The sequence below is a fragment of the Miniopterus natalensis genome, chromosome 13, assembly GCF_054644295.1.
Source record: "Miniopterus natalensis isolate mMinNat1 chromosome 13, mMinNat1.hap1, whole genome shotgun sequence".
Taxonomy (NCBI): domain Eukaryota; kingdom Metazoa; phylum Chordata; class Mammalia; order Chiroptera; family Miniopteridae; genus Miniopterus; species Miniopterus natalensis.
The window spans coordinates 10,836,461-10,851,052 of NC_142093.1; the positions used below are offsets into that span (position 1 = coordinate 10,836,461).

At 37.0% G+C, this 14,592-nt stretch overlaps 1 protein-coding gene across 1 annotated transcript in view; it reads right to left on the reverse strand.

Moving 5' to 3' along the window:
- HADHA (hydroxyacyl-CoA dehydrogenase trifunctional multienzyme complex subunit alpha) overlaps window positions 1-14,592 on the reverse strand; it is a 29,530-nt gene that overhangs the window by 14,275 nt on the left and 663 nt on the right. Inside the window, exons 2-7 of the mRNA XM_016209217.2 lie at window positions 10,358-10,399; window positions 10,194-10,264; window positions 8,767-8,900; window positions 6,841-6,979; window positions 5,784-5,903; window positions 2,301-2,403 (exon numbers count right to left, since the gene is read on the reverse strand). Coding sequence (XP_016064703.1) covers window positions 2,301-2,403; window positions 5,784-5,903; window positions 6,841-6,979; window positions 8,767-8,900; window positions 10,194-10,264; window positions 10,358-10,399 — 609 coding nt within the window. The remainder of the gene's footprint in view (window positions 1-2,300; window positions 2,404-5,783; window positions 5,904-6,840; window positions 6,980-8,766; window positions 8,901-10,193; window positions 10,265-10,357; window positions 10,400-14,592) is intronic.

Genomic DNA, 14,592 nt, shown 5'->3' on the forward strand with positions numbered 1-14,592 from the left:
CTATGCACTCACAGATGGGGAACCTGTAAATAAGGACTAACTGTACTCTGACCACAACCAAATTAAACTTGAAATCAATAACAGGAAGATACCTGTTTATTTATTTATTTAATTTTGTTATTAGTTGTGTTTTTTAAAATCCTCACCTGAGGACATGCTTAGGGAGAGGAAAGGGGAGAGAGAGAGAAACATTGATGTGAGAGGAACAAGACAGGGGTGTCCACTTTCACCACTCTTATTCAACATAGTACTGGAAGTCCTAGCCACAGTGATCAGACAAGAAGAGAACATAAAAGGCATCCATACTGGAAAGGAGAGAACAAAACTGTCATTATTTGCAGATGACATGATATTGTACATAGAAAATCCTAAAGACTCCACCAAAAAACTACTAGATTTAATAAATGAATTCAGCAAGGTAGCAGGACACAAAATTAACACCCAGAAACTGATGGCATTTTTATACACCAATAATGAACTCTTAGAAAGAGAAACTAAAAAAAAAATCCCATTTACCACTGCAACTAAAAAAATAAGGTACCTAGGAATAAACTTAACTAAAGATGTAAAAGACCTATACTTGGAAAACTACAGGACACTGAAAAAAGAAATAGAGGAAGATATAAACAAATGGAAAAATATACCATGTTCATGGACTGGAAGAATTAACATGATTAAAATGTCCATACTACCCAAAGCAATCTATAAATTCAATACAATCCCTATTAAAATACCAACAGCATATTTCACAGAGCTACAACAAACATTTCGAAAATTTATATGGAACCAAAAAACACCCTGAATAGCCATGGCAATCTATGAGAAAGAAGAACAAAGTTGGAGGGATCACAATACCAGATATCAAGTTATACTACAAAGTCACTGTAATCAAAACAGCCTGGTACTAGCACAAGAACAGACATACAGATCAGTGGAACAGAACAGAGAACCCAGAAATTGACCCACGCCATTATGGTCAATTAATATTTGACAAAGGAGGCAAGAACATACAATGGAGTAAAGACAGTCTCTTCAATAAATGGTGCTGGGAAAACTGGACAGGTACATGCAAAAAAATGAAACTAGACCACCAACTTACACCATACAAACAAGTAAATTCAAAATGGATAAAAGACTTAAATGTAAGACATGAAACCATACAAATCCTAGAGGAAAACATAGGCAGCAAAATCTCAGACATCTCTCGTAGCAATATGTTTGCTAACACATCTCCTAGGGCAAGAGAAACAAAGGAGAAAATAAAAAAAATGGGACTGCATCAAAATAAAAAACTTCTGCACAGCAAAAGAAACCATCAACAAGACAAAAAGGGAGCCCACTGTATGGGAGAACATATTTGCCAATGACACATCTGATAAATGGTTAATATCCAAAATATATAAGGAACTCATACAACTTAACAAAAGGAAGACAAACAATCCAATTAAAAAATGGGCAAAGGACCTAAATAGACACTTTTCCAAGGAGGACATTCAGATGGCTGAGACATATTAAAAAATGCTCAATGTTGCTAATCATCAGAGAGATGTAAATTAAAACCACAATGAGGTATCACGTCACACCTGTCAGTATGGATACCATCAACCAATCAACAAACAAGTGCTAGCGAGGGTGTGGAGAAAAGGGAACCCTAGTGCATTGCTGGTGGGAATGCACACTGGTGCAGCCACTCTGGAAAGTAGTATGGAGTTTCCTCAAAAGATTAAAAATTGACCTGTCATTTGACCCAGTGATCCCACTTCTAGGAATATATCCTAAGAAACCCAAAACACCAATCACAAAGAATTTATGCACCCCTATGTTCACAGCAGTGCAATTTACAATAGCTAAGATCTAGAAACAGCCCCAAGTGCCCATCAGTAGGTGAGTGGATAAAAAAGCTATGGCACATTTATACCACGGAATACTATGCAGCTGTAAAAAAGAAGGATCTTTTATCCTTTGGCACAGCATGGAGGGAACTAGAAAGTATTATGCTAAGTGAAATAAGCCAGTCAGAGAAGGACAAGTACCACATAATCTCACTTATATGTGGAATCCAATAAACAAAATAAACAGATGAACAAAATGGATCCAGAGACATAGAAACATGGAACAGACTGAGGGATCTCAGAGGGAAGGTGGGGAGGGGAGAGCAGGCAGGGACAGATTAATCAAAGAACTTGTATGTTTATAAGCATAATCCATGGACACAGACACCGGTCTGGGGAAGGTCTGGGGGTGGAAAATAAAAGAAAATAACTTTACAAGGCCCAACTCCGAGGCCTGCTAACACTTACCCAGTGGTTCCACCAATTGGTCAACCAGTCCCATTTTCTTCGCCCTGTCTGCACGAATGTTTCTACCAGTCAGCATCATGTCAAAAGCCGCAGGTACACCCACCTACCACGCAAGCAAGGATCAGAATATAGGGGAAAATGTCAGTGACAATTATAGTTTATAGATCTTTCAATGGAGCAAAATAAATACTAAAGTGAGAAGAGGCAAACCATTGCTATTTATCAATCAGTTATATTTTACATACTGATACACATTTAGGTAACGTCTGGGGTTAGAAGTCTTTAGCTGAAGCAAAAATATCTTTATATCTCTTCTTTTAATGCAATATGCAAGATTTCTGCCTAATAGAATTAATAAGGTGGGGAAATAATTTCATGTATTCTAAAATTGTGTATTTATGTTATTCTGAGTTTCTTCTTTATCATGTATATAATATTTAAAATTCCTATATTGGAAATAGTGGAGACTCTGAGAAGCCTAATAGTTTTGACAATGTCTTTAGAAAGAATCTCAGGCTTAACAAAAACTGAACTCAGCTAAGACCTTCTTATGTAGGTACTAGAAAAATGGCTCTAGCAACATTTAAATACTAACTACGACAACAAAAAAGGAACTCAGCAATATTTTCTACACACATACTGGCTTAATCATTCTTCCAATAAATCCTACTGACAGTTCCTATGAAGGAATGCACACTGTTTACTATCAGAAATTATTACCATAAAACCTTCCTATTTTTCTGTGCCCACCTTGTATCAACTTCCCTGCAAAGAGTATTTCTGCTGAGCCGTTTTCACTGAGGAATCAGAGGGCCAGGAGCTGTGTGGTTCGGCAAGCCCTGAAGTTTGATATCAAGACTGCTCTGCAGCCTCCAGGTCTGACTGGCCTTCCCTCTCCTTAAGAATTCAGGACTCTAATGGGCCTCTTTTGGTTCTGCAGAATACAACGAGGTCATCCAAATCAGGGGAAAAGCCTGCCTCCTGTATTTCTCATGAAATACGACTGTGGGCTTGCGAACCTGGTAAGATGGCACCATGCAGAGGGCGGAATACACTCTAAGCCCCAGAGGCAGCGCAGGCATCTCGTCTTTACCCTCCTTCTGGACTAGTAGAGGCCCTGGGTTAACCACTTTAATCCAGAGGAGACTGAAGATGGTGGGGACTGAGTGGAAGCCACCCTGCCACTCTCCCAGACCAAACCGAAGTGACAACTATACTATAGAAAAATCACCCTGAATGACGAACTGCAACTGAAGACGGGCTGGGGAGCACCCCCATCACCAAGGAGGAAAAGGGGAGGCCACACCAAGACTGGTAGGAAGTGCAGACACGAGAGGACTGGCTGGTCCCACAGGCAGCCAGAGTTCCAGAGGGAGATCTCAGCTGTGGGGAGTCCCTTTGGGGCCTAACCCCCAGGCTGGGCTCCCCAGCCCAGAGCACCAGACCTGAGAAAGGTGCCCACATAACATCTGGCTGTGAAAAGCAGCTGGGTTTCTATCTGTCAGGGAGAGGTGGCTGGAAATGCAGGCCCCCTCTTAAAGGGCTAATGCACAAAGTTTCATGTGCAGCCACTCACCTTGGGCTCCAGCAGAGGGAGGGCAGAGTGGACTGGAGTTGTGTGGGGAGAGTCTGGGGCTGTGGGCTCAGGAGAGTGAGATCAGAGGGTGCCCGTCTGGATTCCTGTGCCTAGTCATTCTCCCAGACTGTGGAGGACATCTTTCTCAGGTAGCCAGTTTTCGGCTTTTGCCTGAGAGGGAAAGCAATTGCCCCACCCTGGGGAAAACCTCTCGCCTTATCCAGAGGAGTTTCTACAGCCTGAGACTCATTAAGAGAATCAGATTAATCAGTCTGCAGATAGAGGCAGACCTCAGAATGCTTTGAGTCTCTGCCTGATCTGCTTCTGGACCTGGGCCTTGGAAAAGCAGACTTTGGTGTGCATCTTGGTCTTGTCCAAATGTACCCAGCCCCAGTACGGGAGACCTCAAACCAAGGGTTGTTGATAGCTCCAAATAGGGTACTCAGGGCCAGTCACAGTGTCTGACATTGGCGTGCACCAGAGACCCTCCAAAAAGACTGAGAGTCCTAGCAGGCCTACCCAATATATAGAAACAAACCCAAATAGGCAGCCAAAATGGGGAGACTGAAAAACAAGCGCCAAATGAAAGAACAAGAGAAGTCTCCAGAAAAACAGCTACATGAAATGGAGATAAGCAATCTATCAGACATAGAGTTCAGAATACTGATTGTAAGGATGCTCAACAGCATGAAAAAAAGATATGGACACTATGAAAAATGACCAGTCAGAAATGAAGAAGGACATAGCAGAAATAAAGAATACATTGGAAGGAATAAAGAGCAGATTAGAGGAAGCTGAGGATCAGATCAGTGAATCAGAAGACAGGGTAGAAAAAAAAAAATCACTCAATCAGAGACCCAAAAAGAAAAAACAATTAAAAAACAGGAGGACAGTCTAAGGGAGCTATGGGACAGCATGAAACATAACAATATTCATATTATAGGAGTGCCAGAGGAGGTCAAAAGTAAGCAAGGGTTAGAGAACCTGTTTGAAGAAATAATGGCAGAAAACTTCCCTAACTTGGTCAGGGAAAAAGTCACATAAGTTCAGGAAGCACAGAGTCCCAAGCAAGAAGAATCCAGAGGCCCACGGCCAGACACATCATAATTAAAATGCCAAGAATTCAAGACAAAGAGAGAATCTTAAAGGAAGCTAGAGAAAAGCAATCTGTTACCTACAAAGGAGTCCCCATAAGGCTGTCATCTGACTTCTCATCAGAAACTCTACAGGCCAGAAAGGAATGGCATTAAGTATTCAAGATAATGCAAAACAAGGATCTCAAACCAAGACTACTCTATCCAGCAAGATTATCTATCAAGATAGGTGGTGAAATAAAGAGCTTCCCAGACAAAAAAAGGCTAAAGGAGTTTATCACCACCAAACCAGCATTGCAGGAAATGTTAAAAGAACTGCTGTAATTAGAAGTAGAAATAGAGAGAGAAACATAGGTATAAAGAGTTAAAATGGCAATAGGTAAGTATCTATTAATAACCTTAGCTGTAAATGGATTAAATGCTCCAATAAAAAGATATAGGGTGGCTGAATGGATAAGAAAACATTGCCCAAACATATGCTGTCTACAAGAGACCCACCTCAGAATAAAAGACTCACACAGGATGACAGTGAAGGGATGGAAAAATTTTTTCATGCAAATGGAAATGAAAAAAAGCTGGGGTACCAATACTCATATCTGACAAAATAATTTTAACCAAGAAATTGAAAAAAATAAATTAAAAGTAGAATTGAAAAATAAATGCCAGGAATAAAAATCTGTTATTGAGCTAATATTTTATTTGGTTTCTAAATTCTACAATGAATACCCATATTATGCCTGTATTAGCAAAAACAGATGTAAAGGGGCATATAAATATCAAGGTCCTAAAGTTCACAGGGGGTCTTGAACTCACCATTTTGGGCAGCCTTTGTGTGCCTCCTGCTCCTGGTAAGATCCCCAGCAAGACTTCAGGGACACCTAATACTGTTTTTTTATCTTTTGTTGCTATTCTGTATTGGCATGAAATGGCAAGCTTTAAACAAATGAAAGAAAATGAGAATGTTAGAAAACATAACTTCATAACATCTTAGGATCTGTGAGGGTCTAAAGATTACTTCTTGAGAGCAGGAATGTGCCTGCAGAATAAACTATAATTCCTTAGGCTGGCATTTGATGCTTTCTACAGTTTATCTTTCCAGCCTTATTTCATACTTTCCCCTAATTTATTAACCTCTTTTTGGGTTGAAGATTTCGTTAAAAATCTGCTGAAAGCTATGGAAGCTCTCAATAGAAAAATGCACCCCAGGTTAAGACACCCTATACCCTACAGAGACTCTTTTTCAATCAAGCAGGCCTACTTGTGATGTCCTAATAGGCTTCACTTATCCTTGTCTTTGCTCACACCTCACCATATGTGAAATGCTTGTTTCCCACTACTCTCGTTAATCAAATTCTGCCTATCATTTAGGACCAGGCACAGTTTTCTTAATTATTATGAAAGTGTCTAGCATATGAAAAATGCTCGATAAATGTTATTTTCTTTTCCCTTTCTTCTTTCCTACATGCTCTAGTCTAATAAGCATCTCTTCTCTCAAATCTTTTACCACCTTTACTACTCACAAAGCACTTAAGCATGTATTATGCTTTGTCTCAACTAGGCTTCAGTAAGTAGCTCAAGAGCATGAATCACACTTCTGAACCTTAGTCCTGCAAACTTGAACCAGGTTTTTAGACCTGAAAGGGACCTAAGAGATCTAGCTGAAATCTTCCCAATTTATAAATGAAAACATCGCACTTGGTCCACATGCTCTGTGCCATCAGAATAAGAATTAAAACCGATCCAGAATTTTGATAACTAAAAAGAAAGCTGATTCTCCGACAGCTTTTCTCAGGCAAAACAGTAGCCCAAAGGTTTACAGCTGGTGAATCCTAACAATGAGCTAAACAGTGACTTTGTAATAAATCCATACCTCAAGTCCTCCTCCTAAGCAGGATCCACTGATGGCAGCCACAATGGGCTTTGTAGACTTCTCAAGTTTCTCAAACATTTTCTGTCCTTCCTGTGATATCTGTATTACCTCTTGAGGGGTCTTGCAAGAGGCTAACATGCTGCAGTAAACATGGAAGCAGAGAACAGGAAAAAAAATCAAAGATGAAACTGTAGCCTACTTCGTTAAATACATCTACTATATCGTCAATCCTATCATACATCAATACGTGGTGGGGAATCTTCAAATGCTCACAAGTTGAAGAATGGTTCTGCCTCAGACAACACGAATATCAGTGACATAATCTCTCTATAGAGTGTTAAGTTTCTGGATCCAGAGAACATGAAACAAAACGTGTTGCACAATTTATTTTCGCTTCTATAACAAATCATTAGATTACAAAGCTCTGAACATGAGAAAATCATCTTCTAGTAAATATTTCCACTATCAGATTAAAGATTTTTTTCTATCAGGTAGCTTTCAGATTAAACAGCAATCAAACTGCAGGGAAAAAAAGCTTTCAAGTTGTTTAGAGGAATCTAAAATCTTAAATAGATCCCCTAATGATTAAAAAAGATCTGCTACAATAATGTAATTAATTCCTTTAATTTCAGTTTGTTTCCCTTCCTACTTAATTTCTAAACACATTTAAGCTATGAATTTTGTACTTTTGACCAAAGACAATTAGTTTTCTGTCATTGTGTATGCTGGTAATTGCTCAACTAGTCTCATGGAAGCTAAAAGTATTTTCTAGCTACTGCCAGGTATATTAGTGTCTCACTAGGCTTAAATAACTTAGCTAGAAAACAAAGCACTTGATACAGATAATTTTGTTTTCTCTAAAAATTAAACATTAAACAGAATATTTATAAATTTCTAATTACATAAACAAAAAGGATACACAGTGTACAGCAAGGTTTAAAAACATATAAACACCTTAAGTAAAAATTATTAAGCCTATAATATTGGCTATCATTGCCCAAAGTATAAAGAATAAATACCCATTTTTGACAAAATTAGCTGTTAAAATTTTAACCTTTAAAATAACACTAAGATATCATTTCTCCTCCTTATATATGCTTTAAAGAATTGTAAACAAGTTTTGGAGGCATAGAGTCTATCATTTAAAAAAAGAGAAAATATCAGCTGCATCAATAAAGTTCCCTTTGACAACTCCTCAAGCCCTACCAGCCACTTCATTTACCCTGAAACAACCATTTTCATGTTTGTAGTGTATCCTTTCAGAGCAACTACTTATTTGTTCCCGCAAATAATATAAAAAAGTATTTCATGTATGGTTTAAAAACCTTTATATAAACTATTTACTGTATGAAACATTCTATAACTTGCTTTCTTTTTTTTAAACTAACATGTTTTTGAGCTCTAATATTATGTTGTGGATCTAGTTAATTGCTTTGAACTATTTTGTAGTATTTTATCATGTGAATGTTCCACATTTTATTCATCCATTTCCCAAATGATTGATATTTAGCTTGTTTCAAATTCTATTTTAAACTGTACAGGACTGAACATCCTTCTACACAGGCCCTTAAACACAAGGGTGGATTTCTCTAGCATATATACTCAGAAGAGGCATCACTGGATTTTATAATACATGCATTTTCAGTTTTACCAAATGCTGCCAAATTGTTCTCCAAAGTGGCTGTACCAATTGGCATTCCTACTAGTAATGTATTAACTTTCTCATTTCCCCAAGTGCTTGCTAACATGATAATTTTCAAACTTTTAAATGGCATCTCATTGTTAGTTTAATTTTATAGTATTTTTTTATTCCACTGAAATAGGAATTTGAACTGCTTTCAACTTCTTTAAGGAAAGGCTATCTTTAGTCTTACATGGCTTAAGCAACAAGTCCCTTTTAAAAAAATCAACTTTGTTAAAACTTACTTGATATCGGCACCTGCAATAAAGCAGCCTGGCTTTGATGAGATAAGGACAGCACTTCTGACTTGATCACTAGCCCAGATTTCATTCATTACTTCTATAAACTCTGACTGTAGTTCTTTATTCAGTGTATTTACCTGTCAAAGAGAAATACATATAAACCTAAGGGTTTAAATTTGAAGAATCAGATATGTGAGTCACCATCAGATGCTATTTTGATGGTAGGAAATGTTTACCCATCAGAAATATAACGTTAGAAGCAAGAAAGAGAGGCAGGGGGGAAAAATCAAATACCCAGTAGCTTTCTATTTAGTAGACTATAAGCATTCCTCCCTTTAAAAATAGGTCTACTCAAAGGAGGAATTCAGGGTCATATTCCTAAGAGTTTGAATCATCTGCAGGCTATAAGTAAGTCTACAAACATTTACTGGCATGGAAAATCCTTATATAACATTAAGGAAAAGAAGGAATCAAAATTAGATATATAGTATTATCTTAATTTCATAAACACTATTTGTTGACACTGGATTAAATGTTAAAAGTAGTTATTTTGGGGTTTGGAATATAATCAATTTTCTTTATAGTTTTAAATTTTCCTACCATAGCCATGTGTTATATTTTGTGTTCAGGGAAAATGTCCAACTTAGAAAGTTCTGAAAAATATCTTGTTTGAATGATTGGTCAGTAGGTGCCAAGTGTATGTACTCTGAAGGTGGGGACTGTCTTGTTTTCTTTAATTTGTGACGGTTGTTAATTGCTTCCATCTAGGTCTTCCTATGTCATCTAGGCCTCTGGTAAACAGATTTCTGAAATATAAAACCTTTACACCAATTTTAGATGGGGGAGCATGAGAGCCTGCAATAAGGTTCTTCTTGGCAAAAAACTGGATTAATGCTATCTGCTTTGTTGAAGTTGCCCAAAATAAATAAAGCTCCACTTTGAACAGAACTTGACCTGTCACCAATATGTGAACAGCTCCAAATCATTCATGTCCTTCAGGAAACTTACCAACCACATTTAACTCAGCTAACGTATGGATAATAACTAATGTCAGGTAGGTAATGAAGAAACCAGATTCAATAACCTCATAGTTAAGATGGGTAGTCTGATTCTTATAAACAAAGCTTGTACTTTGGTTCTTATGTAATAAGTCAACTTTTAGCTAATTTCTAATTCTGCACTGTGACAGGCTAGTTTTATTTATTTTTGATGTTAATCTGAATCCTAAGGTGAACTAGAAGGAATTCTTAAACAAGGATCTCTGCTTCAGAAAACTCCATTCCTTGTCAAAGTAAGTAATTTAACTATCAAAACTGTAAATTCATATGATAAGATTACTGCCAGATTGGTGAGTTTCTTTCTTTCCCATTCAGGACTGGATTCATGAATGTAGTTAGTGGAAATAAACTGCAGCAAGTTAAAGTAGGTACCTTTGAATTGGGTGAGTTAATTCGAATAACTGCCACATCCCCTTTGATTCCATAGTTAATATGAGTTCGGGCTAAAAAGAGAAGGAAAATTTACTTGTAAATATTTTTATTGGTAAATAAATCTAAAAAGCAATGTAAACATGTTAACAAGAAATGAAACTTACTCAGCAAAGCAGAGGACCCCGTAAAGTTGCGGCAAATATAACCTATAAGAAAAAGGGATTTCAAAATTAATTATTTTATAAAACAATATTTCTGTAGTACCTGTTCTATATAAAAAAGCTGTAATTTATAACAACAAAAACCAAAATTAGAACAATGTATTCTAAGCCATTATTGTGACCACTACCATATCTTTTTTCTTTTTGGTTTCAATTACCTGGTAATACGATTATCTGGATACTAAATGTGGTAGGTGGAAGAACGGCTCCTCAAAGATGTCCACATCCCTAGAAACTGTGACCATGTTACGTTACATGGCAAAGGGGAATTAAGGTTGCAAATTAGCTGACCTTAATATAGGAAGATTATCCTGGGTTGTCCAGTTGGGCCCAAAGTAATCACAAAAGGGAAGAGAGAGGCAAAGAGAACCAGAGGATGGCAGCATGAAAAGAATTTGGTCCCATTTTGCTGGCTTTGAAGAAGTTGAGAAATGCAGGCAGCCTCTAGAAAAGGCAAAGAAATAGATTCTCCCTTACAGCATTCAGAATGAACACAGCCTTGTCAATACCTTTGATTTTAGCCCAGTGAGACTCATTTCTAACATCCATAACTAAGAGAATAAACTAGTGTCTGTATTGTTTTAGACACTGTCTGTGGAAATTTGTTATGGCAACAACAGAAAATGTCTACACTAAAAAATAAGCGATCTACGAAGCAATCAGTAATGTCAGTTCCAAATGTATTCCAAATATATCTCAACCATCTTCCTCAGCCACATCCTCCTACATTATTATGGGGAGATGGTGTTTCCAATATTATCAAAAGTAATTTCAAGGGGCACTAGTGACTATTATAAATAACAGTCCATAACACACGTTGTTATTTCAAGCCTTTCCAATGAAAAAAAGTCTATAGTGTACTCCACAAAGAATACTCCTACTCTAGGGATAACAAAGACCAGCTACTCTCCTTCCTCCTTCCCAACCACTTCACTACTTGAGGCTTTCCAGCAAGATGGCACTAGAGCCACAAAGGGGCGATCTCTGGTTTCATTTGCATTTCTTTTAAGCAATACAAGTCAGCTCTCTGGTGCAAAGGCAAAGAATCTGAGAGTCAAAAGACTTGGGCTCAACCATCAGGTTTATAATTTACTAGTTGAATGACCATGAACAACTCTTTTAGTGTATTTCAGTGTTCTTATAAAGGCAGAAATAAAAGTCATATAATGATTGTAAAAGTACCTGTAAGTCAAAGTGCTACACCAAAGTACATTAAGAGAGAAGGAGCCAGCTATCGCCTCAACCCCTGTGCCTCTGCTTCAGTAATGATATACTTCCCTTCTTTGCTTTTCTGTTATTTGAAATTTGTATCATCTGTATTTATCACTCTTCCTTCTTTATATCTGTATCATGGCTCCAACGTTTTCCACAAAGCCTTATTTTGAGATTCCATCTACAATGATCTTTCCCCTCTTTGCTAAAATGTTTTTAATCTTTATCATCTACTGTTTTGTTCTCTAATCACTGCACCTGTAGCAGGTGTTTTCCGAATGAAACTGTAATGTCTTCCAGCATCACTCACAGTCATTCTTCATTCAACAACAAAAATTTTATTGTAGCCTACCAAGTGCCACACATTCTAGGCACTTGGAGTAAACAAAGATAAAAATCCGCCTTTGTGGAGCTTACATTCTATGGCAGCAGGTGAAATGATATCTGGGTAGGATTAGTTCCTACTCAGTAGAGACAAACAAGAGGTGAAAATAAGCCTGGCATAAAAATGAGTTTGCCTATACAGGTAAAGTAGAAATTCCAGTGAGAGGAGAACCGAGGAATAGGCAATTCTAGCTAAAATAGGGTAAAGTGGAGTAGAGTAGGTAATGGACTGATTGGGAATGCAGAGCCAGAGGGATGGGGTGGAAAGACAGACAAAAAGGAAAGGAATATGTAAATAAGTATGTTAATAAATAAGTGCCTAAATAGCAAATAAAATAGAGCAGGTGAGGGGGCTTGGGCATGGGTTGCAATTTTAAAGACTAAATATTTGAGAAAACAGGTTGGTGCTCATTAGCTTACAGATTAAACCATTTTAAACTCTTACCCACTAACCTATCTTTGCTGCATACACACCTGTATTGCACATACACAAAACCTCCTCTAAATCAATTGAGACAAAAAACAAAGAGAAAAATCAGTAGTACATGTAAAAACTCGAAAAGAATTCAACCACAGTCAGCTAAATAAAGTTGGAGAACAAGGCAGCTTTGCTTTCGTAATCTATAGAGCCTTACCTACTACCTAATCAGCAGAGCTTATGTGAGGGCAGCTGGGTGAACTTTAGCCTACATCTACTATGCCAGCAAAGGAGAGAGAAACCTTTGTCCCACTTTTTAAGTATTTTAATAATGTAACTCAGGAAGATTCCTACAGACCTAAGACTACAGCAGTGGAGAAAGCTGGATTATGTTGACACAAATTTCAAAAACGAAAATGTTACATTGGTTGTTAACAAGTTTCTCTCAATATTCAAAGGGATAAGATCAAGAAAGGGATAGAATTACAGAAGTGAGAGTCAAATTTTAATATACACCATCTTCTAAAGTATTTGCCTCTAATCCATTTCCTGTGAAATTATTTTACCACTTATATAATTACGAATTTAGATTTAGGATAGGTGTGGAAATTAAACAAGATACTTTGGTCACAATGTGATTTTCATATGACAATCATATTCAGAATTATATAACTCATACAGAAGGAATGGTTTAAAATTTCACGAATTACAAATCAGTTTCAAGAAAATTTAATCATCTACCAGTAAATGTCATAATCTCATTAAATGTTTGGGAGTGCCTTGGCACAGACTTGCAGGGGGAAGAACACTACTGAGTCTAAATGGCAATCCAGGTATGTAGGTAATCTTAAATTCACTTTCTAGACATTTTTTCAAAATTTATAAATTACTATTAAAAGGAGCAATATCTATAATGAGTCATAGTTTCTTACTGGTGAAAACATAATGAAAAAATTTGTATGTGTATATATTTCTATATTAAAATATAAAAAAACTAAGCCTGTAACTTTTAATTACACATGCAAAATTTACTTTAAAAAATTCTCAGATATATAGAATCATAGTTTCTCAGGGCAGAAGTTGGTAATAGCGAACATTTACTGAGCATTTACTCCATAAAAAAACTGCTTTACATCTAGAATAACTCCTTTAAAGCTCACAAGGTGAGATTATTCTCCATTTCACAGAAATTAATTGCCCAAGGTCATCAGAGGGTAAAAAACAGAGCCCACTTGCTATCCAGACTCCTCTGTCATGCTATTTCTCATTGTGAAGTAACTCCATAGTCTCAATCATTCATTTTACAGTTGAAGAAAATACCCAGTTAGATTACGGTATTTGTCCAGTCACACAGTCGGCGACTAGAAACCACATGACCTGATTATCAACTCAGTGTTACATCTGCTGCTAAGCCATAAGAAATACCTTAAAACAAATGCAAGTTCAAAAATACACATTTGATTTTTCTAAAGTGTTAATAAATGTGGAAAACAGGAAACAAAACTGTAAGGTAGCATGACCAAATGCTAAAAAGTAACTATGTGAATAGTAAGAGAGTGGGTGATTCTTTTTTCTTAATCTATTTTCCCAGTCTTTACATTTCAATTTTGTTGTAGTAGTATGATTGGCGCGCGCGCACGCGCGCGCGCGCGCACACACACACACACACACACAGAGCAGTCCTGTGTGGACTAAAAACAGTGGTTGAAATAAGAAAATAGAAAAAGAGTCAATCATTCAAAATTAATCCCTTAAAGTAAAGGGAGACTCCAGCTACCTGTCTAAAATCAGCACACTGCCCCAGTGATTCGGGAGGAAGGCATATGACAAATTAAATTTCTAATTAAGTAATTGGCATTAAGTTCCACATACAATTAAAAAAGTTAGTCACACTTCACCTTACAGATTTAACGTGAAAGGAAAATGCTTGAATTTCCACAACCACCCACTTTCATCCCATCGCTTCCAGTTTGAAAAGAAAAAGATAATATACTCAATGAAATCTAACCGGGTATCATGAGAAACAAGACGAGAAATGGTTCTTAAAATTATCTAACAATTTGTTCCATAATATACACGTGTTGGCGTATTTTTAAAAATGTTTCTTCTAGCCAGTTGCAGAAACTCCCCTTGAAATTCAACATACTAGGATTATAGAACTGCA